This window comes from Saccharomyces kudriavzevii (genome assembly GCF_947243775.1).
Source record: "Saccharomyces kudriavzevii IFO 1802 strain IFO1802 genome assembly, chromosome: 16".
NCBI classification, from domain to species: domain Eukaryota; kingdom Fungi; phylum Ascomycota; class Saccharomycetes; order Saccharomycetales; family Saccharomycetaceae; genus Saccharomyces; species Saccharomyces kudriavzevii.
In genome coordinates this window covers 688,793-712,873 of record NC_079287.1, presented here as the reverse complement: position 1 = coordinate 712,873, position 24,081 = coordinate 688,793, and the positions used below count along the sequence as shown (strand labels likewise).

At 38.8% G+C, this 24,081-nt stretch overlaps 11 protein-coding genes across 11 annotated transcripts; 5 read left to right on the top strand and 6 right to left on the bottom strand.

Moving 5' to 3' along the window:
- Window positions 1-233: 233 nt before the first annotated feature.
- LEC1 (Lec1p) lies at window positions 234-3,449 on the bottom strand (the record flags this gene model as incomplete). The annotated part of the gene is made up of 1 exon (XM_056231947.1): window positions 234-3,449. One exon carries the CDS (start codon window positions 3,447-3,449, stop codon window positions 234-236), a length of 3,216 nt encoding a protein of 1,071 aa, XP_056085715.1.
- Window positions 3,450-4,131: 682 nt separating this feature from the next.
- On the top strand, window positions 4,132-7,827 carry SYT1 (Arf family guanine nucleotide exchange factor SYT1; the record flags this gene model as incomplete). The annotated part of the gene is made up of 1 exon (XM_056231946.1): window positions 4,132-7,827. The coding sequence occupies one exon, from the start codon at window positions 4,132-4,134 to the stop codon at window positions 7,825-7,827; it is 3,696 nt and encodes a 1,231-aa protein (XP_056085714.1).
- A 77-nt stretch (window positions 7,828-7,904) lies between these two features.
- On the bottom strand, window positions 7,905-8,228 carry RDS3 (U2 snRNP complex subunit RDS3; the record flags this gene model as incomplete). Its single annotated transcript, XM_056231945.1, has 1 exon — window positions 7,905-8,228. One exon carries the CDS (start codon window positions 8,226-8,228, stop codon window positions 7,905-7,907), a length of 324 nt encoding a protein of 107 aa, XP_056085713.1.
- Window positions 8,229-8,429: 201 nt separating this feature from the next.
- ASR1 (ubiquitin-protein ligase ASR1) lies at window positions 8,430-9,296 on the top strand (the record flags this gene model as incomplete). The annotated part of the gene is made up of 1 exon (XM_056231944.1): window positions 8,430-9,296. The coding sequence occupies one exon, from the start codon at window positions 8,430-8,432 to the stop codon at window positions 9,294-9,296; it is 867 nt and encodes a 288-aa protein (XP_056085712.1).
- A 1,096-nt stretch (window positions 9,297-10,392) lies between these two features.
- On the top strand, window positions 10,393-12,699 carry NVJ2 (Nvj2p; the record flags this gene model as incomplete). Its single annotated transcript, XM_056231943.1, has 1 exon — window positions 10,393-12,699. The coding sequence occupies one exon, from the start codon at window positions 10,393-10,395 to the stop codon at window positions 12,697-12,699; it is 2,307 nt and encodes a 768-aa protein (XP_056085711.1).
- A 215-nt stretch (window positions 12,700-12,914) lies between these two features.
- On the bottom strand, window positions 12,915-15,581 carry SKDI16G3500 (uncharacterized protein; the record flags this gene model as incomplete). Its single annotated transcript, XM_056231942.1, has 1 exon — window positions 12,915-15,581. One exon carries the CDS (start codon window positions 15,579-15,581, stop codon window positions 12,915-12,917), a length of 2,667 nt encoding a protein of 888 aa, XP_056085710.1.
- Window positions 15,582-15,826: 245 nt separating this feature from the next.
- On the top strand, window positions 15,827-17,446 carry SRP54 (RNA-binding signal recognition particle subunit SRP54; the record flags this gene model as incomplete). The annotated part of the gene is made up of 1 exon (XM_056231941.1): window positions 15,827-17,446. One exon carries the CDS (start codon window positions 15,827-15,829, stop codon window positions 17,444-17,446), a length of 1,620 nt encoding a protein of 539 aa, XP_056085709.1.
- Window positions 17,447-17,677: 231 nt separating this feature from the next.
- SUA7 (transcription factor TFIIB) lies at window positions 17,678-18,715 on the bottom strand (the record flags this gene model as incomplete). The annotated part of the gene is made up of 1 exon (XM_056231940.1): window positions 17,678-18,715. The coding sequence occupies one exon, from the start codon at window positions 18,713-18,715 to the stop codon at window positions 17,678-17,680; it is 1,038 nt and encodes a 345-aa protein (XP_056085708.1).
- Window positions 18,716-18,986: 271 nt separating this feature from the next.
- ASA1 (Asa1p) lies at window positions 18,987-20,318 on the top strand (the record flags this gene model as incomplete). The annotated part of the gene is made up of 1 exon (XM_056231939.1): window positions 18,987-20,318. The coding sequence occupies one exon, from the start codon at window positions 18,987-18,989 to the stop codon at window positions 20,316-20,318; it is 1,332 nt and encodes a 443-aa protein (XP_056085707.1).
- A 152-nt stretch (window positions 20,319-20,470) lies between these two features.
- Window positions 20,471-21,838, bottom strand: SKDI16G3450 (uncharacterized protein; the record flags this gene model as incomplete). The annotated part of the gene is made up of 1 exon (XM_056231938.1): window positions 20,471-21,838. One exon carries the CDS (start codon window positions 21,836-21,838, stop codon window positions 20,471-20,473), a length of 1,368 nt encoding a protein of 455 aa, XP_056085706.1.
- Window positions 21,839-22,269: 431 nt separating this feature from the next.
- MDM36 (Mdm36p) lies at window positions 22,270-24,009 on the bottom strand (the record flags this gene model as incomplete). The annotated part of the gene is made up of 1 exon (XM_056231935.1): window positions 22,270-24,009. The coding sequence occupies one exon, from the start codon at window positions 24,007-24,009 to the stop codon at window positions 22,270-22,272; it is 1,740 nt and encodes a 579-aa protein (XP_056085705.1).
- Between the last annotated feature and the right edge of the window lie 72 nt (window positions 24,010-24,081).

The window sequence follows — 24,081 nt, the reverse complement described above, 5'->3', positions numbered from 1 at the left end:
TTATTGAGTGAGGAGAGGTAGGATATTTTACCAGCAGTGATAGTGTCCTTTATAGATTATTTCCATAAAAAAAAAACCAAAAATTCACTGTGAGAGACAATATTTATCATAGCATTTTCTCTTATTTCTATAAACCTTCTTTCCATAAATATAAACCTGAATATATACCATTAGCAGTCTCATATTTCTTTAATTGTAGAATGATTAAAGAAAATATGACAAACTGAAAAGGCTTACTTTTTAACTGCTTGAGCTTCTAGATAGTTTTTCAATTCTTGTGCGAAGACCTGCGATCTCAATTTATCAATTTCACTCTCGTCAACGACGTGATTTAATAAGTCTTGATATTCCTTTTCCAATTCAACTTCATTTTCTTTGTGTAGAAAATCATAATCTCCTGTATCAAGATCCAAATCTACCAAGTCACCATCCCCAAGCCCAAATGATCCGGAGCTTGACGGCATAACTAATGAGTTAATATCATTCCAGTTCCTTTGAAGCATACCTGCTGCGTGCTTATTATTCTGTTTGGCTCCTTGTTCAACCTTCAAATCCAATAGCTTCTTGTACATTTTCCTCGCGCCAACCTTTTTATTGAGGACACCATTGACTTGAGTCTTCAAAAGCTCAACATCGACATCTATATTATCTCTGAGAATCAACTCGTTGAAGTCAATCCTCTCATTTGGCTCCCCGAATTTACTCTTCTGTAAAAATTTTACTATTTTAGTAATCCAGGTGACAAAACCCTCAAAAATACCTTCCGAATCGTTTGAGTAAACATCGTGTATGAATTCAAAGAAGGCATCTTGGTGTTTGGTTACTAAGTCATGAATTTCTTCCACGACGTTAAATTGTGTAGAGACCCCTAACTGTCCATTAATAACATCATCGACCAGCTTAATCAAATCACTCATAAATTTCTCGAAATTTTTTAAAGCAACGTCCATTCTGGCAATTTTAAATATTTTGACCATTGGCTCATAAATCATCGTTACAATTGCCTTTAGCATTTGGGTTAATTCGGGATCTTGCCATAATTGCCTCATTAGTTGTTTATCATGCTCTTTAATATACAATTGCAATAAGTCCTTGACATGTGCAAAATAATTGCCCGAATGATTCGCGTCAGTTTCAACTATGTTGTCCATATCTTCTCTTTGGAATTTCCATAAAGAGTAGGATTCAATAAAGCCTGCAACTACCTCATCTGATACTAAATTTACAGCGGCGCTTTTCATTAATATGATTAGTGGTACAGGCATGTTCATGGATTCAGCTTCTGAATTAACTGCATCCATAGTAAAGAATTCGCTATCATCTTTATCCTTAGTATCTACATTAAAGATAAAATCTTTCAGGCACCTAATGACAATTGGTGCGCCTGGGTCCATCTCAGCAATTTTTTTTTCTAACTCCTTAATAACTAATTTTTGCGTCTTCAGATCATCTGTTAATATTGTTGAGAACATTGTTTGCAAAAGCGAGTGACCACCAAAGGGTTGAGCCATAAATAATTCAATCATCCCTCTCATAACGGCAATTGGGTTAGTAAATTTCATAATCTGTCCCATGACTGTGTACGGCATGAGTTTATGCAATCGCCTGATTTGAGTATAAAATTCATAACTATTATCGTTGCCCAAAAACATCTGGTAGATCATCGAGGAGATATAGATTTTGCACCATTCAACAAAGTCTTGCAGAAGTGGTGACAAATTCTCAACCTTCGTGTTTTTCTTTATTTCGCCTAGTAGGCTCATCAAGTATTTTTCATCTTTTAATAAGGATGTTTTGAAATTTTTCATTGAGTCTTGCAGTTTTAAAGACTTTTCTAATGCCATCTGTTGAAAGAGTATCTGATTCTCCAAATTACTCACATCAATTAGCGCCCTGTTTTTGATATCCTCCGCTATTCTCGAATTCAAATCCTTTACAGCCAAATTGGGCCCACTTAAAAAGAATCGATGGATAGAGAGACTTTGAGAAACCTCCATATCTTTACACAAACTCCTTAAATATTGTCTCAATGAAGTTCTCATTTTTTCACCCACCAAAGTATTAACTTTTGAATCCGATGCATCTTTGTATTCGTCAAAATCACTTTCTTCTCCTTCATCGTCTTCATCATCAGCATTCTCTTCCTCTCTGATTTCATTCAGAATATTTTTTCTCAAAGTTTCAGTATCCTTTTCTGTGAGGATCGTTTCTGTAACAGATAATTCATTTGTCGTTTGTAAAAATGAAGAAGTTTCGGACTCTGATGCTGACTGCATATCAGTATCAAAAGTATTGACAATTCTTTCCCTTGTTGTGGATTTTAATCTGTCATTACGTAGAACTTCAGTCCTGGTCACCATGGATGTGACCTTTTTGTTTCTATGAGGTAAGCGTGGGAATTTCTTCCCTGGAAATTCAGATTTCAAATCGTGCGATAAGTTTTTGAAATCCCTGTAAGTTCTTGATATAAAAAGCTCTTTAGTGAGGCAATCAATTCCGTTGTTAACTCCTTTATCGTGATCGTCATTTTCCTGCCTTTTAACTTTGATCAAGAAATAGTGATGTCTTCTGGATCCATTGCTCTTGGCTGAAGGTACGCCAAGAGATAACTTCGAAAACAAAGATGCGGAGGACTCAGGCATACTATTTATGGTACTATTGATAGTGCTGTTGAATGCATTCTTCATCCATTTGGAAGTAGATGCGAATGACTTTATACCATGATTTTTAGGGCTTGAGGTTGGTGTAGTTTTGATAGCTCTACCATTGTCCACCTTTTCGGTATATTTCCGTGCATTTTTATTAAACACAGATATAATGTTTATGTCCCAACCATTTATGAAAACAGATTCGTTAGTCAACAAATTTTCCAAATTTTCTCTGGTTGGCATGGCAAATTTTTCGATGTTGGATCTTTTCCTTGCTTGACCCGATTGTAAAACAAATTTGTCTTCATTATAGTACACTTTCTCTTGGGAAGACCCGACACCGGAATTAAAAAGCAACAGAATAACTTTTGATAACTTTTTTGAAATTTTCTTCCTCTTCGAAGCTTCTTCCCTATCGTAGCTTTCACTAAAGCCAAGACTCATAAAATGCTCAAAAAACACTTGAACCTTATTCTGCCAAAACTTCTCGTCGACCAATAAATTAGCTGAAAGTAAAGGGAATGTAGATACAAATTCTTGTAAAACATAACTCAACATGGGATAATTTACGCTAAAGTGCCCTTTGCCACCAGATATTGACGACAAATCATTATCAGAAATGGGCTCCGAAGCCTTTGGATCATTTGATGAAAATGGGTAGCCAAAATTTCTCAACGCAAACCGGTCATTTAGCTTTTCAATTTCATGATCCAGTTGATATCGAAGCAATTCTCTTTTCAAGTAATGCTCTTCGGTTGGATTCAAAACTGGCGTATCTTGGACAGCCATTTCTTCAAACATTTCAGTTTTTACCACGTTCAATGTTATTTGCCTTCGAATCTAATTCAAATTCCGATACTCAATTTCAATCTCAAAGTAAAGGTCGTTTATCTTCTGCTATTCAATCAAACCTACTCTGATATGTAACTTCTAGAGAATGGAACGACGGACCGGAAAGTAGTCAATTATGTGAACGATAATTCAAGGTGTACTTTGATCTTGCCTATAAGGGTTTTCGGTAAGATTTAATGTATGCTTTTGTTTTTTTTTGAGGAATGAATCAGGTGCAGGCTTTGACAGCTCAAGGTCATCTCGTCCTTTTTTTTGTTTTGGCGTAAAGGAGATGTTGAGAATATTGCGAAAAAAGTAATACAAAGGGAATGAAAAGAAAATGGTGGCTAAGTTCAATAACGATCCACATAATTCATTGCCCCTTTGTCTTACATTTAAGCCGCTCCATCATACTAATAAATTTGCCTTGGAAGTCACTTCTTTTAGAGCACCAGCCCATTATACATACAGGATTTAAAGCACCAACTGGAAAAGAAGGTAGAATATACTGTTGACATATACGGCACCTCGGATCCGTTTGGCGTCGTAGTTTTTATTGCAATCATTTTCCTACTTTCTCTACATCTACCTTCGAGTTCTTTTTGCTAACTACCCTACTGCACAAATTCCTCAACCTTGTACTTATCAAATAATGAACCAGTCTATCTCGTCATTGATCAAGCTTAAGTTCCTTCATAGTAATGATAAAAGTGGCAACAAGAAAGGTGGTGCCAATGCTTCAACAGATACAGACAGGATAAGTGAACACGAAGGTTATAGGAGTCCCTTCATTCAACTTGCAGAAATACAAGAACATACCAATAATGACGACGATAAACCAAACCTCAAGGAATTTGAGCCTATAAAAAAACATAGCAAATTAAGCAGAATACGGCGTAAGATGAGTAGGTTAGATTTGAATTTTAAATCAAGCAGTGAAAAAGGCTCTGAAGACGACGAAACCGCCGATTCTCAACAGATTGGTAATGGACAAGACTTCGATGAAAGGCATTCCAAACCGGGAAATGACGCACACTCAGTGGAGAAAGTATCTGAACTCAATCTCGAGAAGACCACCCTTATTAATTCCGGGATCAATAAGAAGAATTCAACACATACTTCTCTTTCACTTAGTCCTGTGAAACCAGCCATGGAAAAATTTCCCAGCTCCAATAGATTTTCAAGAAATTACAGAAAATCGCAAGAGTACTCTCTATGTAATGGCGAAAGACTAGCCTCAACGCTTCCTATAGTGAGCAGAATATCCACATCTTCTTCCGTCGGTTCGTCTACGACGGCTTCAAGGTATTTCAACCCATCAAAAAGAGCAGTTGCTGCATCATCATCATCATCGTCATCATCAATGAAGTTCAATCCACTGCACACCATTCCCGTTGATGCATCGCCTCAAATTGAACTAACAAAACATCAAGATGAAGCTTCCAAAAAGAGATTTGGGAGAAGACGTAGTAGGACCGTTGACGTATCTGACTATATAAACAAGAATAACACGTCAAGAAACAAGACTCCACTATCTCCACCCTTATTCATTAGAACCATTGACGAGAAAAATACAAATGCTCGCACGTCAGTCACCATGAGGTCACACGGACCCCTTTTATGCGATGAAAATAATATTTCAAGTAGCGCTACAAATCAGTTGGATACAAGTTATTCAGACTATCAGAGGTTATCAAGATCTAGATCGCAAAGTACATCTTTTGTTCAAAATAAGGGTAGTAAGAGGAAATCCGTTGAAGATGAAAATTATACCGGCAAATTAAGCTTACCTCATGGGTCAGGTCCTACTTCAGTCTATGACAATAAAAGCAACGCAAATTCCACTGTCACAGGCATGTCAAGAAGAAGCAGTTCGATTGTGAATGCTTTAAGCAGTTTCGTTAACCTTCGTTCTTCCAGTTTATCATCTTCCAAACAGCAGCACCTTCAGCAGCAACACCAGCTACAGCAAAAACTAGACGTATCGCTAGATGATCTGCCACCGATCCCTGCTCCCGAATTTAGTGATTCATGTAAAGATTTTTTGGTCAAATTAGCACCATATGGAAAGTTCATTGGTGTCATTTTAACCGAGAAGGAGGACGAATTCAAAAAAAATTGTCTGAGCTATTTGCTAGCAAACTGTTTCGAATTCAAAACCGATCCCCTAGACATTGCCTTGAGGAAACTCTTGATGTTTTTGGAGCTACCAAAGGAATCTCAACAAATTGATAGGTTGATAATGGCATTCAGCGTTTCATATTATAAGGCCCAAAAAAGCTTTTCAAAAAAGAAGGCAGTGGAGTGTCCTTGGCATAATGCTAATCAAGTTTACTTCATAACATTTTCCTTGTTGATGCTGCATACAGATTATTTCAACCCTAACAACAAATGTAAAATGACAAAGCATGATTTCGTGGACTTAGTTCATAACGACAAATACTCAAACGGTAACGAAATTCCTATAGATGTGCTGACGTATTTCTATGAGAATGTCACTGCCAAAGAGTCACCCAAATTCAATTATTTTGTAATGTCGCCGATGGCTTTGGACAATAGCATCTTTGATAAAGACACATTTGATACAAATTTTGCTATCACGTTATCATCCAACTCCATGTATTCTCCAATAGATATGATAAGAAATGGTAGCATACAATCTAAAGAGTCTTCTCTTTCACCAAACTTCTATCCACTAACAAATACAACTAGTGGATCCGGCATCGTTCCATCGACAACAGGTTCATCAGGCCCACCTAACACGCCGAACAACGGGACGAACTTTGCAGCTGCCAACAATAATAGTAATAGACCGGCGTCTAACTCGATATCGTCTTACTTTTCATATAATCCAAGCTCTAGTTCCAGCGGAAATGCCACGTTGGTTCAAGATGACATTAACATCTATGCACACATTGCAAATGATTCGCTAAATGCAGCGAACTTATTTTCGGAGGTCTCAAAGTATTGGAATAAGAATATCATGAAAACGAATTTGCTGAGGAAGGAGGAACACAGATACGAGAAGTACTATAGCATATTGAATGATACCAAAGGTGGATATTTGCGTTTCCATAAAAGTCAATTGAATAAACTGAATTTAGCTAATTTTGAAATACTGAATGATAATAATCGACCCGGTTATAAGAATTCAGATTATAAGTATTGTAAAATTCTTCAAATGGGAGGAATAATGAACTTGGGTATGCCCGGCAGAAAGTTTTCTATTGTCAATTCTGGTAGGATCCATTGGAAAAAGGAATTTGCGATATTGACGTCGTTCGGGCTTTTACTCTGTGACAAAATGGATTGGATAAATCCCCAGATGATGAAGGATCCAAAATCGGGAACTTCGAACTATATAATTGATTTCAAATCTGGCTTTTCCTTCGTCCCAGGAAATATGATTGATGTTTATAACGGGTTGTTCGCTGATTATGAACAAGATTCATTGGGGAAGTCGCATTTTGCAAGTTTAGTGCTTCCATATTCGCACCAACATCCTGCGGCGAGCCATACGAACAACGCGACGGCATCAAGTGGTATTCACAGAAATAGTGAAGGGGTTTTCGACACATCTTCGGATGAAAGAGAAGATAGTACCAGTTCTACCGTTAGCGCCGGCAGTAAGAGTGACAGTGACAGTGGCACAGATAGTGTTTCGAGTGCAGAAGATCAACACATTGTGAACGCTGATGATAATAAAGTGAACAATCCTGAGAAGGATGTGCTTTCAACCCTTCGAAATGAAAATGCCGATTGTTCATTATACTTACATACATGCCACCGAAATTTCATCTGGAAATGTGCTAACAAGTATGAGAGGGACAACTGGATTGATGCGATTAACTTATTTTCGGCATACGATGGATGCTATGTGGAAATCGGTAGTATAGCAAACACAATTTGTAATAAGAGAAAGCTCACCGTTTCGCAAAGGATGGAAAGACTAAAGTCTATCAAATCGGCAAAATGGGAGAAAATGAGAAAATGTGAAAGCACTCTAACATTACTAGGGAAATGTGTGCCTATCAGCACCAAAACCAAGACGGATATGATAAACCGCATAAGGCAGCTGGCTGTCAGGATGGATTGGTTGATCTACGAAATCAAAAGAAATGAGTTGTTTCTAAGCATCATAGAGGAAGTGACACATAAACGGCAGGTTGGAAAAAGTGTTATAGAAGATGATAAAGGGGAAGAGGAGGGTCTTATCAAAGATGCCGATAGTGATGTCATTGATGATATTGAGGAAAGCTTTTTATTCAATCAAGATAGTTTGCAAGAGTGTGTGAACGACAGTAGTTGCAGTGAATGCAGTGAATGCAGTGAATGCAGTGATCAATAACAAGAAAGAAAGAATACTATTAGGTTTTATATGCATATTATTTATTTATATATTATTACATATTCTATATGTATGCATTATACTTTCTTCTTTTTCTCGAAATGTCTATCTAATTTGTTGCTACCAATATTCAAGATTTTAGGACAGCCATCTTTATCTTTACCCAGGCGACAGCACTCCCAACAATAGAATGCCTCATTGACTCCGACATTCAAGTTGCAAATAATACAGTTCTTAGCTTGTTTACCGAACGAACAGTTTTCGCATACTCTAACTTTCCTTTTGGGCCTTACGTAAGAGTCGCAGATAGGGCATTTCCCATCACATTTTTCACAGAGAAGGCCTGTCTGTGTGCCAGGCTGTTTCAAACACATTATCAGATCAAACTGGTGGCGGGACATATTGTGCTGAGGGCGCTGTTCGTCTAAGCTTATTCTTGTATGCCGATTTTTCTGTACTTAGCAGGTTACCTTGTAGCTCATTAAGTCAGGAATTTGGAAACCGATTGATGCATATAAAGGAAACAATAGAAAAAAAAGGCAGAAAAAGAAAAAAGAGACAGATCAGGTCACCAGCCTAATATACAAGCGCTATATAAGAGCATGGAAGAGTGTCCGATTTGTTTGGCGGACGACCAAGGCGATGAACGCTTTGGATGTCTCGACATTTGTAAGCATAAATTCCACCTGAACTGTATAAGAGAATGGCACAAATACAGCATCGATTTGAAGTGTCCCATCTGCAGGATCGAATCCAGCCACCTGCTGGTTGGCGAAGGCCAACATGCTGTCTCTATAAATTTGAAGATGGGATTTATGATCAAGAACACTATCGACTATGCAGGGGTTGAGGCCATTGACACAGGAAACGAGGAGGCAGAAGAGGAAGAAGAGCAGGAAGTGGACGTCCTGAGCGAAAGATTCCAGGACAGGCTTGCAATAGATACTATCAAGGTGATCCAGTGCGGTGTATGCGGAGACACAGATGCCTCTCGCCTAAACCTGTATTGTCAATACTGCGAATTAACATACCATGAAACATGTCTACGTGGGCTAGCCTGTGAGGTGGGTGAACGTACTACGTGGCACGAGTGCGCCGACTGTCGATCGCGTGAATTGTTAGAGCTGCATTTGGGCTCCAACGAGGGCCAAATCGCTAGGTATGATTCCAGGAGCTGCATAATATTGGGAGGCAAAGTACGGAGCAAGCACAGCGTCAGAACGCAGCAAATGTATGAGAGAATACGAAATGCTAAGCGCAGCATCCAGGCACATGTGCGACGAGCACTAGATCAGTATCCGCTTCCACTGCTGCTGTTCAGGAAAACATACAAGCACGTAAACAAGCAAGTATCCCGCAAGTTGTACCGTCTTTCTGACAACACCTACATGCCCGACCAATACGACTACGACTCGTTGGCCCGTTCTGGAGTTCACACGGAGCTTTCACTCTGCTACCACATTGAATAGACTGGTAGCGATATATAGCATTAAACATCATCAGGTATAATAGTATAATACTTTAGTACGAGCCCTAAAAAATGACAGGAAGGCGGGTGACTACTTTGCCTCACCACGTATAAAAGGACAAGACAGTTCCACCAAAATATTTTTCTTCTTCCCTTCTTACTACTCATTTTTAATAAGGTTACCATTGAATAAGCGTAACCACAGCACCATGCTTAATGACAATGCACCACGGACGGGCAGGTTGGGCGACCAGTAGGTCTCCCGGAAAAGATAATATGTAGATTCTGTTTTTTGCGTTTTTCTTCTGTTTTGCTCTCCTATGATTAAAATTTTTTAATCATATACCAATTGTTCCGACTGAATAGTGATTTAACTATATGTCGACAACCCTTTTTCGTTAAGTTTCAGCCTTGTATGAGGAGAGCCATGAAAAGGAAGAGAAAGAAAACACTTTTATCTTCATTATTATCTTTTTTGTGTCTGCAGCACGTGCATGCGTTTATATTTTCCCATTTAATATGATGATTTGTTGTCGACCGGGCGGACATATTAGTATCTGTTGAGGAATCGTCATCTACTACGCATCGTTCTTTTGTGTACAAATTTTTAAAGGAGCGGTGTTGATGGCATTATGGTTCTAAAGTGGAGAATTGATGATTGGTCACAAGACATCTGATTTTTTGTGGAAACGTACTTCTTATTTCGTCGTTCTTTATCAGCGGATTAGAGCGACTAAAAATGGAACTGTTCCAAAACTAGTTTACTATGATGATTTTTTTATATTCACACTGTACTAGATTAGTCTCTTTAACGAAGGGACCAATTGATGACTACAACATAAAAAATAACTGATTTAATGACTCTGAGAAACTAGTTTGTAATGCTATCCATTTCTTGCCTCGTTTGTAACCCGCTAAATAAGCCTCCTTTATCTTAATCTGCAGTACCTGGATCTGATTAAAGTGGCACATTTTTTTCTACTTCCCACTTTGTTTTCTCCGTAGATCACTTTCTTAAATAACTGCTCAAGAGAAGAAGGGGTGTAAACACAGCAACCAATCGAGTAGCAAAAGTGAAGCAGCATTAAAAGACCACAATGGCTAACTTGAAGGTGCTTTTGGCTGTCTACTTATTTGGCGGTATCACATTTTTGCCCTTCGTCCTTTTCATCCTCTATGAGGTACATGTATTGTACAGTAACCTTGAATCTGCATCGAAAAAGGAGGCAAATCACGACGAAGGAGAACAAGTTGATGAGAAAAGCAGACTTTTAGCTCGCGATATCGACCCAGATTTCAAGGCTGGCAGGCTAGAAGAAAAATTGGGCGTTGATGTTTCTAGCAAGGGTTGGATCACAGTGACTAAGCAGTATTATTACCATTCTTCAGAGGTGGCTGTGATTTTGAAAAATTCCAGTAACAAGGATTCCGATACTGCACTTCAGGAGCAGATCTTACAAAGAACAGACTTGAAGAAAAAGCAAAGATTTTTTGCCGTTCTAAGACACGGTAATTTGTTCTTATATAAAGATGGCTCCCAAAATGCAAATCTGGTACATGCCATATCTTTGCAAAACAGATTCATCACCATTTGGCCCCGTTACGATGAAATGGGCAAGGAAGAACTGTCCGATGCTTCGCTTTTCACTAAGAGAACTTGCATTGCCATTTTTAAAAATGAGCTCGTTTCCATAGATTCTAAAAATCATAACGTCATCTTACCACATTTCGACCCACTTACTAGTGCAGAATCGAATAATGGTGACATCTCCAACAATGACACTACACATGAGTATCAATCACAGTTTCATAGTTCGAACCAGTTCTTCTTGTACTTTGACAATAACATGGATAAGGAAGACTGGTACTATCAGTTGATCAATGCCTCGAAAAGTAACAACATCTCCTCAGCTAATTTATTAAACCCTAATCTTTCAGCGAACGCTGCTCATTTGAAAACTAAAGATATGCTACAGTTGATTCAAGACATCAATTCCACGGAAAATCAGTTGACTACTAAGTGGCTGAATGCTCTCTTTGGCAGAATATTTCTTTCGTTGCAACAAACTGATACGTTGAACGAATTTATTCACGAGAAAATTTGCAAAAAATTGAATAAGATAAAAACTCCAGGATTTTTGGATGACTTGGTGGTTGAAAAAGTCGACGTAGGTGATAGCGCACCATTATTCACATCTCCCGAACTATTAGAATTATCTCCTGAAGGCTCCACCAAATTTGCCATCGATGTTCAATATAGGGGAAACCTAACTATTATCATAGCGACAAAGGCGAACATTAACCTAGGATCCCACTTTAAACAAAGAGAAGTTTCTTTGCAATTATCCATAAAAATTAAAGAACTTTCGGGTCCACTTTTATTTCTAATCAAACCACCACCATCTAATAGGGTTTGGTATGCCTTCCGTTCTGAGCCTATTATGGATTTTGAAATTGAACCTATCGTTAGTTCAAGCAAATTATCATACAACGTCGTCACCAATGCCATCAAAAGCAAGTTTGCTGAAGCTATAAAGGAATCCCTAGTCGTGCCATTCATGGATGACATCGTCTTCTACTCAACACCCAATGAAATTTACAGGGGTGGTATCTGGGAGGAACAGGACCCTGAAGCAGTAGTTGAGGCTCACGCAACTGCTGCCGTCCCAGGTACGAATACCAGTGCCAAGGAACATTTGGCAGCTGTTCAAGATGGTCGAACAAGGACTCAAAGTAGAATAAAAAAGGTTCTGAGGTCAGAGAGAAAGAAAGAAAACTTAAAAGATGTTGTTGATGCACCTGCGGTAACAACAAAAACCACTACCCAGGCAACAGTCACTACAGCCACGAATGATGATGTTTCCAGTTCTGAAAATTCCACCAAATCAAGGAAGTACTTCAAAAATTCAATCAAGAAAATCGGAAAATGGTACAAAGATAATGTTGGTAATTCAAGTGACACTGAAGACATGGATTATGCTGATCTGCAAGATAAAAAGAACGACGATTCAACAGAAGAGAAAGAATCTGATAATCCTATACTCACTTGCAGCCCTAAAATGATTTCGAATAGAAGACCTGTTCCTAGGAGACCCTCACAACAAGCGTTAAATTCAGCATCTCCAAAACTTGAGGGCAAGATGGAAAAGGATACAGAAGCTTTTCCAGTTCCGCCTGCATCTTCAAAAGTAAATGCTTCAGAAATGTTTGCAAACAAAGAAAACAGGAAATTTTCTGTGTCCTCAAACGGTTCTCAAAATTCACTCAATAGTGACCCCCATACGAAAACCCAGAAACTTGAAAGCTCCCAAGCTTTTGTTAAGAAAACTCCTTCAAATCGTTTTAACGATGGATTCTTCAAGCAAGACTTGGAATTCGAAGAACAACGAGAACCCAAAGTGTGAGTACGTGAAATCTCAATCATAAAAGTAAATAATATTTCAAGCTATATGTAAGATGTTGTTACCTAAAAAGAACTTCAGAAAAGCATCCTTATCCTTTTGATTGATTATTTACATTTCTATTTTTCCATTAAATGAAAAGAAAAGAATAAATTAAATACGTCGGGAGTCATTAAAAAAGCAGTCCTCATACAAAAGTTCATACTTCTACCTACATATTACCACGGATTCTGCTCAATATCATCACTATTCGACCAAGCGGGACGTTGGGCGGTGGAAGATGGAATATTTAATTTCTTAAAATAATCATCATTACCTCCATTTAATAAATTGCCTTCAGGCGTTGTATAAGCTGCTTCGTTGACATTTACGTCCTCTCTGTTTTCTTTGATTTCGTTTTCTGTCCCATCATCGTCATTAGAAGAGCGCAAAGTGTTCGAGGTGGCTCGAGAAATTTGTGGTTCATTTTGTCTTTCATTAAAGTTTGTATCGTGAAGTTCATAAACCTCGTCTTGAATACTGCCAGGTAGAAATGGCTGGAAAGAATGCGAATCTGGACCTTTTGAATACAGGTCTGTCATTTCAGGAATTGTTGGTAACACCAAATATGGAATTTCATGCTCTTGCAAATATGGGTTAGCCTTGCTCATTTTATCATCTTTAACTTTGTTGCTTAAGAATTTCTTCAATTTAGAATTGAACTTGTTTTCATTTAATTCGTAACTGTACTTTTCCATAGACTTCAATAGTTGTACCGCCGTTATTCTTGGTAATAAATTCATCGTTGATACTAGCGATTCTTCACTGTCGAGTGTCGTGGCTACTTGCAACCACTGTAGTAATTGGAAGACTGGTTCAAGGTGAATCTGTGCGATTTTGTGAAATGGCTGGTAGTAAAACAATGAATTTGTTGTATCATATATCCAGTCTTTATCATTTTCGTCCACCGGTTTATACGTGGCGACATTTCTCAGTATGGGATCCGACAAGTCTATTTCACCAACATCGCGAATTAAAGTCATGGGGAAGCGCTGCCACATAAAATCATCGATAAGCATTGGTTTAGGAACACAGAAGTCATTATTCTGTATCCATGATTCTAGAGTCGAGAGATTTAATCTAATTTGGATGGCGTGAGCCCTTGATAACGACCTCTTCTTTTTGTCCTTTAAGATTTTATTGAATAGAGTTGTGGAAAACCAATTAACTGATATAGAGAGACACTGCTGCTGAAAAATCGGATGGGTCTGATGTAAATTGAGGACGTAAGATAATGCACCAAATATTTGAATAATCTTTAAGGGAGAAGGCTTCATTTGTTCTTCAAATGAGGGGGGATATAGATGTCTTAAAATTTCTTTATCATAAAATTGGGAAGCATTGGATCTGTTATCATCATTAGTCGAGACTCTGTCATCCGAATCATCTCCGCTTCGTTCTTCTTGATCGTTTTGATTTTCTTGATTCTGGTCTTGTCGATAAAATTCCTTTTTTTGTTTTTCCTTAGACTGCTTTCTGTTTATTTCCTTTAATAACAGCTTGGCCTGCTTTCTCTTTTTGAAAAAGTTCCAGTCTCTTTTGTATAAGGTCTGCTTAACATCTTGAATGGTTGTGTATGCCAGTAGTGTCGAATCTATCAAAGAAATCAGCCGGCAATGGATGGATGATGTCAATTCAATAATGATAGAATGTATGGTGCTAATCAACTCTTGTAGCACACTTGGGTGCCTCTTAAAAAACGATTCATCTCTACAAAGGTAATAATAGAGAAACGATAGGCAACTTAGCCAATACGATTGTAATACAATGTCACCAGCCTGTAAAGAAGCTTCTGTAGAGACTAATCCTGCAGCGCCATTAGATGAAACACTGGTCAAGATTTTTGTTAAAGATAGATTTATCAAGGATTCTACCAGCGGTTTGGACTTAATCTTATGATCAGCGTACCTGATACATTGGTATATTAAACCAGCTGGATAAGTGGTCATGTGGGGTTCCTTTTGTGGTAAGGATACCAGGAGGTTTAAGATTTGCGGTATATCAAAATCTGAAAACTCCAAGTATTGGTCTGGGGATAGTTTATCAAAGTCGAAAGTACCATGATAATCTTCTGTATACGTTGGATCAATGAAGGCTGTCCGTCCTTGTGAAGAGTTCATGTTCTTATCGCTTGAATCCAGGAAAAGGTTGTCGTCCGCCGCAGAGGCTAAAGTTAAACCTGCCACTTGCAAGTCGATATTGTCAAAAGTTTCCTTAGTGGCAGAGTCTTCATTATTCGTTAGGAAAGAAGGGCCCTTCTGATGAGAGGTTTGCGGCGCTTCGTGTTTTTCAGTACGATATCGAAACATATTATTATGTTCCAAAAACTCGGAAAGTGGTGAATAAGGAGGAACCATATCCCAAGCAGACAGTCCGGCTTTATTGGTCATGTTGAAGTTTATCTCGTCAAATGAATTGAACAGTTCTAAGCAACAGTCCCTTCTCTGTAAACTGAAACTCCACATCAACGGGGTGTAGCCTACGACGTCATCGAAAAGATTCAGATCTAGTTTTTCACCGGGAGGACTATCATGCAGTAACTCAATGTAGTCTGCACGATCAAACACAATGATATAATGAATTAACGCTACGCCTGTAACGGATTTGTCATTGACGTTCTTAACCTCCTTCAGCCACTCCTTGAACGTGGTAAACTCCTCTTCACGGTCTTCGTCACTGATCAACTTGACTAGCTGCACCCAAGGATCGCCTTCCAGATTATCGTCCTGATCCAGTTTGAATAATGTTGATTTTATTAGCGCGATTTTCTCCTGAGCGTGAGACGAGCCCACCGTCTCGTCCACCGCGCTGTCTTCTATTCTAGTATCATCCCACACACTGTCCATTGTTCACGAGTGCACTTGCTGGTTCTACCCATTGGCAATTGTGAGTTCGTCAATAATATTGTTACTACCTTTATCGTTTTATAATAATGGCCTCTTCCTTCACAACAGTACCGAAAAATCACCGCTAACGACAAAGGCGCCAACAAATTGAAAAAATATTGGTAAAACAAGATAGTGAAAAGTAGTTGAACAGACAGGATCCGCGAAGAAAAGAAAAATCTGCACGTTAACAAGTCCAAGGAAGAATGGTTTTGGCTGATTTGGGAAAGCGGATCAACTCTGCTGTGAACAGTGCAATTTCCAATACGCAGGATGATTTTGCCACATCTGTAGATGTTATGTTAAAGGGCATTGTGACGGCGTTGTTGGAATCTGATGTTAATATTGCTCTGGTTTCAAAGTTACGAAATAATATAAGGTCGCAACTGCTGAGTGAGAACCGCAGTGAGAATTCAACGACAAATGCGCAAACCAAGAAGCTTATTCAAAAAACGGTGTTTGATGAACTATGTAAGCTGGTCACGTGTGGAGGTAATGAAGAGAAGGCCTTTCTGCCCAAGAAGAGAAAGACAAATATTATCATGTTTGTCGGGCTGCAAGGTTCAGGTAAAACCACTTCGTGTACCAAGCTAGCCGTTTATTACTCGAAGAGAGGTTTCAAGGTAGGTTTAGTCTGTGCAGATACCTTTCGTGCCGGTGCGTTTGATCAGTTGAAGCAAAATGCCATAAGGGCAAGAATTCCCTTTTATGGTTCATATACGGAAACTGACCCTGCTAAAGTTGCCGAGGAAGGTATCAACAAATTCAAGAAAGAAAAGTTCGATATCATCATTGTCGATACTTCTGGTAGACATCGTCAAGAGGAGGAGTTGTTTCAAGAAATGGTTGAAATTTCTAACGTCATCAGGCCTAACCAAACTATCATGGTTTTGGATGCTTCCATCGGTCAAGCTGCGGAGCAGCAATCAAAAGCCTTCAAAGAATCATCTGATTTTGGTGCTATTCTATTAACTAAGATGGACGGCCATGCAAAAGGTGGTGGTGCAATTTCAGCTGTCGCGGCCACTAACACCCCAATTATCTTCATTGGTACTGGTGAACACATCCACGATTTGGAAAAATTCTCACCCAAATCGTTTATATCCAAACTACTAGGTATCGGCGATATTGAAAGTCTCTTTGAGCAACTACAGACGGTTTCCAACAAGGAAGATGCGAAGGCTACAATGGAAAACATCCAAAAGGGTAAGTTCACCCTGTTAGATTTCAAGAAGCAAATGCAAACCATAATGAAAATGGGTCCATTATCAAATATAGCACAGATGATTCCGGGTATGAGTAATATGATGAATCAAGTAGGAGAAGAAGAGACTTCTCAAAAGATGAAGAAAATGGTCTACGTCTTGGATTCCATGACCAGAGAGGAACTAGAATCTGACGGTAGGATGTTTGTCGAACAGCCTACCAGGATGGTTCGTGTAGCCAAGGGTTCAGGTACATCTGTATTTGAAGTGGAGATGATATTAATGCAACAGCAGATGATGGCGAGAATGGCACAAACGGCAACACAACAACAACCAGGTGCTCCTGGTGCCAATGCTAGGATGCCAGGTATGCCAAACATGCCAGGTATGCCAGGTATGCCCAATATGCCAGGTATGCCAAAGGTAACGCCACAGATGATGCAACAGGCACAACAAAAGCTGAAACAAAACCCAGGCCTAATGCAAAATATGATGGGCATGTTTGGTGGAGGTGGAATGGGAGGTGGAATGGGCGGTGGAATGCCCGATATGAACGAAATGATGAAGATGATGCAAGACCCACAAATGCAACAAATGGCAAAGCAATTCGGTATGGGTTAATCGTTACTACTCTAGCCTCTACATACATATATTTCAAACTATTTGTTTAATTTTTGCTTTCTCAACTACTATCAAAAGATAAAAATAATTTTTAGTTAGATTATATAGTGTTCATTTTTTTTCGTAGTACAATAGTGAATAAATAGATGGTTTGCTGTCATGGAGCAATCTTTCAATCCTCTGACACGACTCATAGCTGTTATTCTTATGATTTATTGTTTTCCTGTTTTATCATTTCTTTTCTACTCCCGGTAAGCTGTCCAAGGACACTACACCGTTAGCAATCAGTTGTGGGTCTACGAGCTTGTCTCTGTGCTCATATAGAATTTTATAACCAGATTTAATGGTACCTTCGGTAACTTGCAGAGTTTGACCAACTTTTGCTGCACTGATGGGGATCTTAAAGAGAAGGACATTTAGATAGATGGAGACAACAGCAATAGTAATAGGAGATTTACCTGCAATTTCTTTAATTTCTTTACATTTCTTCGCAGTGTATTCAGCAGAGGTGGTGACTTGCATCGGCAAACCCAAATGAGAACAGAATCTAGGGATGTAAGTAAGATTTTGCGCACCACTCATATTATCAGTATCAATCTTCAGGAAACCATCTTCACTCTTGCCTCTCAGAATGTTTTTCATTATGTTCAAAGTTTTCCCGAATTCTTTGGTCTTGACATGAATTAATGATTGAATTTCTTTGAAGGTTCTCGCCACTTCAGCACGTCTGCAGCCAATCAATATGGAAGCAGCCATTATACTTTCCATAGATTTTCCCTTCAACGCCTTTTCATCGTGGCAAAGTTTATACGCTTCTTTGGCACAATCTTTTACAATCTTGGGTAATTCTGCGGCATCACACAGCATAGTGATCTTAGCAAAGGCGGCATGTACTTCGTTATCCTTTTTATCCATGACATTTTTCCCTTGTGCTTTATTTAGTTCCTTAGTAAATCTCATATCTGTAGTTTCACCCTTCCCGATCCTTGTTGATAGATTATTCCCATCCAATAATGGATTTGAAGCTTCACCAACACGACTTGGGTCATCACCATTATGATCATCGTTGGAAAAAGTTCTCCACTCAGATCTGGTGTCAACTAGCTTATCAGACAACACTAGACCGCATAGAGCACATACGACATCCCCTTCGCTAAACCTCTCAACGATCTTTGGTGGATAGACTTTACACTCCGGGCACGTTAGCACAATATTCAGATTAGGACCCCTTCTTCCTGCTCTTTTATCTATGCTCTCCCTAGTCATCATTATGTGTCTGCTGCTCCCCTTCTCTGTCACTAGCTCGTCCACACTAGTTTTTATGACTTTGCCTCTGGTAAATGATGATCCTTTTCTTCTTTCTCTTTTTGGGTAAATTTGTAATGAAATTTTTCAACTCTTGGACAAAAGTTGAAATAACACGAAGATGAGGAAATCAAAAATAAAGGACCACTGAGCTACATTCTATCCATTTAAACGTGTGCATAAATAGGTGTCATGCACAATCTGATGATACTGAAGGCAATAATAGGTTGCAGATATGGGATGCTTTAGTAATGAGAGAAGTGCAACAAGAGCGCTAGCTTTATCCGATTTTACCTTACGTAATCATAAAAAGGGCATCACAGCTTTACAGATTATTGAAATGCCATTGGCTTCAAAAGCGCCAGTTCTGATATCTGGTGATAGCCAGGGTCTTCTAGTCATGTGGGACTTGGTGACAAAAAGGCCCATTACGAGTATGCAGATGGAAGGCGATCCGCACATTGTAGCGTTTCAATGGGTGGAAAGTAGTTCTGTACTCTCCGTTCTTTGTAAAGATTCCATGCTACGAATGTTTAAGGTAAAAAAACCTGCCGCACGATCCACAGACTTAGTCAGTAGACAATATCAGTCCAATAAGATGGAGAATTTGCAATGCATCCAAATCTATGAAATGCCAATAAATACATTGAATTTTGCAAACTTTATCATGGATGCCCCAATGGAATTAGAGACGAGCGATGGAATTTATAGACTTGTTTGTTGCCATACTAGTGATTCAGAAGCTATTGATATATACCAGATAATAGAAGATTCAACATTCAAACTACAAAGACCTTTCAGTGACATTAATTTTCCTAAGTTCTTAAAAGAGCTAAATTTTTCAAAGCTCCCCAAGGACTCAAAATTTGGCATCATAATGAGATTTGCTAGGTTGAATGATGTCATATTTTTGGGATTTGAAAATGGATTCATAATTGGATTTACAACTACTTTTGATGAGGATCTTCGAAAACATGTCGTCGAACTGGTCCATGTTTCCAATGATCATTATCCAAATCCAATACTTAATATGTGCGTTAACGGGAATGAACTTTATAGTTGTTCCACAGACGATTTTATAACCAAACACAAGTTCTCGATGAACCCACGGGTTGCTACGAACTACATCAAAAGTACTACACTATCAATAAAGTGTTCCAACACGTTGACGGTGAGTGAACCATTAAAAATCCATCTTCCTCTAAGGAACATCAGCCATATCGATAAAGTAACAGAAAGCACCTTGCTTGTGAGTAGTTGGTCAGGCAAGACAATTGTTTTGAATGTGCATACTTCGGAAGTTGTGCAAACCTTTATGAAGACAAAAAACAATTTGATCGTCAACGATAGTTCCATTGGAGATTTAACAAACGGTAACAACTCAAATGCGGAATCCAGTTTAAAATCGAATAACTATAAAGTGGGGGCGATGACAGGCCTAAAATCATTTCATTTGCAATCAGGTGGTTTGAAGTTAGGAGAACTTAGACGTTTCAAAGGCCTGGCAGATAGCAATTGGTGTATTATTGGGTATGATGATGGCACCATAAAACTTAATAAAGTATAGCATCCTTTGTTCTTTTATCGCAGTATTCTATAGAAAAAGAACGTTCGTATACATACGTATATACACATATATATCCCTCTGTGTATGCGAAAGTGCAATGTATCATGATCATAAGTGCAGTATGGTCAAAAGCTAATCATACTCTCTTTCAGTCATCTGATAATTTTTTTCAACACACTGGTGTTTAAACTGTTGTTGTTGCCTTTCTTCTTATCATTCATCAAGTGAGGGTTATAAACTGGAGATGAATTGCCACTACCATTTCCGTTGGAATTTGGAACTAACAACTTCATTTTTTCTGATATTTCCTTGACTAATAAGCTAATGGCTACATCAACATTTCGATCATCCATGCTATCTATGCCAACAAATCCATATTTCCACTTTGTTGCCAACTTTCTTCCCATTTCAGTTAGCATTGGACTTGCTAGTTCATGATTAATATGAGAACAAACGATTATGCATGGTGGTGGTGAATCGACAGATGAGGGGTCTAATTCAATAGATTTTAGTTTGGTATTATATGATCTTAATTGCTCAATCCTGGCGTTTTTTTCTTTACTATTTTTGCCCCAAAGATGTTTCAAACTGTAGACCAATGAATATATATCGTCTTCTTTACCTTCTTCCCATCTTTTTTCATAATTTCGAAACTCAGTCCAAGCATCTAAAATGCAGTTCCTGATTACTTTTAGTAACTCAAATCCTCCATCGTTAACTTCCTCTGCATTCGTTTTTGATACATCATATCCATATTCCGGAGGGCCTCCAATATGGTTTAATTCAGGGACGGCGCTGTAAACTAAAACGTAGCCGTCAATTTTACCGTTTAACTCAGAAGCACCAGAGGCAACCAATAATGAAGTTGTGGATACGGGCTGTCTTGGCTCATCTGCTAACCCATGTAAAATGGATTTTCCTAAATTCCGGAACAGAGAGACTTCTAAAAACGGCACCACGTTGTCAGGACTAAAGCCAGGTGTGTCAATAATATCAATTTGAATGGGTACATATGTGGGGGGGATATAATTTAGGGGCAACCTAAAGTTGTCAATAACATTAAACTGGTCTCTCTTATCATTGGAAACACCTTTAAAGTAAGCTTCATTATAAATAGTTTGGTACGATGAAGAATCAGATTTCTCCAAGGATAGCGATCTCTTGGAATGGCTCTTATTCTGTAATCTCACCGTTTGGAAATCATCGGTGGACGCCTGAAACACCAACGGCGACAGTAATACATTCTTAGATATTTCTGGGGATGGAAAAATGGGCTCTAATGTTTGACTGCTCGGGGAGCGAAGGCAAAGTCTTTCATGAGCTTGTTCATCCAGTATGGCCCTGGCCAAGATCGATTTGGGAACAAAATCAAAAAGCCAGTTGGTTTGGTTTCTTGTCGGATAGTGAACCTCGTGGACAATATTAACAGTAAGCCTAGATACCAGGGATGTCTTTCCAGTAGATGAACCCCCCAGAACGGCCAGCCGTATAGGTCTTTCTTCAGATGCCTTCTCTGACATGTGCATAAAAGGAACAGCGAAGTCAGAGAGATAGGGTTTGGATTAATTTCGGCAAACCTCGACGATAAGAAACAAGATACTGCTTCTTGAAAAAATAGGGTTTACGTAGATGATATATTTGACATCTATCTCATCGTTTTCTTATATAGATAGTAATTTTTCAAGTTTAAACTCGCTGCGATGCCTAGAAGAAAAAAAAAGGAATATAAGTAAAAAGTGATTCAAATCTCCTGCGATGACACATAAGCAAAATGATCGTCAAGAGCATGCATGCAATAGTAGTTATATGTGTAAAGATGATATGTATGGCATACTTCTTGTTTTATGTCTGTGTGGTTCATTTTCGTTTTGATTTTCTTGAGTAGTAATGATGTCGTTATTCTTTTGCGGTATTTAGTGCCTGTTTGCTTTATCCGTTTCCAGCATATAGCTTATGTATTTAAAGAAGAGGGTTGGTTGGGTTTATACGCCCTTGGTGTAGGGCCGCCACCGATACCGTAGAGAGTATTGAGAACGTTACTGTGGAATCCAACATGGTTTGTCGGGATGAGTTTTGAACCACTGAGACCAGACCGCGGCTGGTTTAGCCATTGAGACATGTTGTTTTTCAGTGTTTGTGATTGCGTTTCCAATAATGAAGACGAAGAAGAAAGTGGCAGTGTGGCCGTGCGGATATTTGATTGTGAAGTTGCCGCAGACACGAAGGACGACGACAATGGAGGAGATGGGGATGCTGACGTTGAGCTTTGAGAAATTAAAGAGGATACACTTGAAGACATATAATGATCGTTCTGTCGTACATTTGAATCAATGCCCTTAATATTATGTTTATTATCATCCACCTTGCATGCATTCTGTAACTCTTGCTCTAATCTTCTAGCATTATTAAAAGCAGTCAGCAGGGTGGGAAGTTGTTTCTGTAAGGATGTTCTTTGCATCATCAGTGACATATCGGAGGTAGATGAAGATAATCTTCTTTCATTCAGACGATCGAGGCCTCCATTAGACAATTCTTCACTGTCCGATGAATTGATTGGCGTCAAGTCATGCGTTAGCATGGATGCATCGACAATGCTATTGACAAATGAGCTGATCTCTTCAATTTCCTTTGTCTCGTCAATGACAGGGAGGCTCTTAGAACGATCATTATCAGATGACGGCGATGATGACAGCAATATTTCCTGTAATGCCTTGTTCTCGTTCAATAACCAATTCAAGTTTAACGAGCTGTACATTGATTCGACATCCAAAAAGACGTGTAAACATTCTTCGAATAATGACGAGGATGGAGATCCCGCTTCGGAGTCTTCCAGTTGTTGTATGAATATCTTAATGAACGCTCTGTACGATTTTATCGTTCCTCTTAATTTAGCTTCGTTTTCGTTATTTGCCATTTCATGTTCGCTACTTTGCCCCTGTAAAAAATGCCATATGGTTACTAGTTCATGATCAATAAGTAAAAGTTTGGATCTAACAAAGATACCTGCAATCTTCATCCTTAGTCGACGCAGCCTCTTCATCGAGTAGATCCAACACTCTAGTAATAAAGTCATCGAATTCTGCAAGAGCCTGTCAACTCTGTTGTCTTCTACCGTGCTAGACATTATGAAATCTCTTATCTTGTCAATGTCTCTTGATAATGACTCAAGCGCAAGAGAAGATTTTTCACATTTTTTTATGCATTTGAGACTCAAATCCTTATAAAATCCATCGTCCTGGTTGCCGCTGCTATTATCATTATCACAATCGCTATTCCCAGCGCTTTCTCCATTGCCCTTGGCTGTCTCCACCTCAAACTGAATTAAAACACTTTTGTAAAGAGATCTAATGTACCATGATTGGTGAATGACAAACTCCAGCTTGATTATATCCGCTAATATCTTCACTAAAGCATCACATTTATTCAGGGTGGATTTGGATAAATGCAGATCTTCCCCATCATTCAATATCACATTTCCTTCTACCTTACGTTTTTCGTCGTTAATCATCGAAGTGATCCAGCTAGTACTGCACTTGTCATTGATGCCATTATCTTCCTCCTCTGCGGGATCATTGAGACCAGCTCTATGAAATTTGCTAATAATGGGATCCTTGTCCATTTTCGACCTCGAATTTCCCGAATTGAGACTTTTCGAGCCATATTCAGGCTTCGCTGCGAAGTTTTCATTCATAATACAGTAGTGAATGTCCTCTTTGGGATTCCTTTATGTGTGTTTAAGTTGTTTGACAGTTTACTGCGAGGA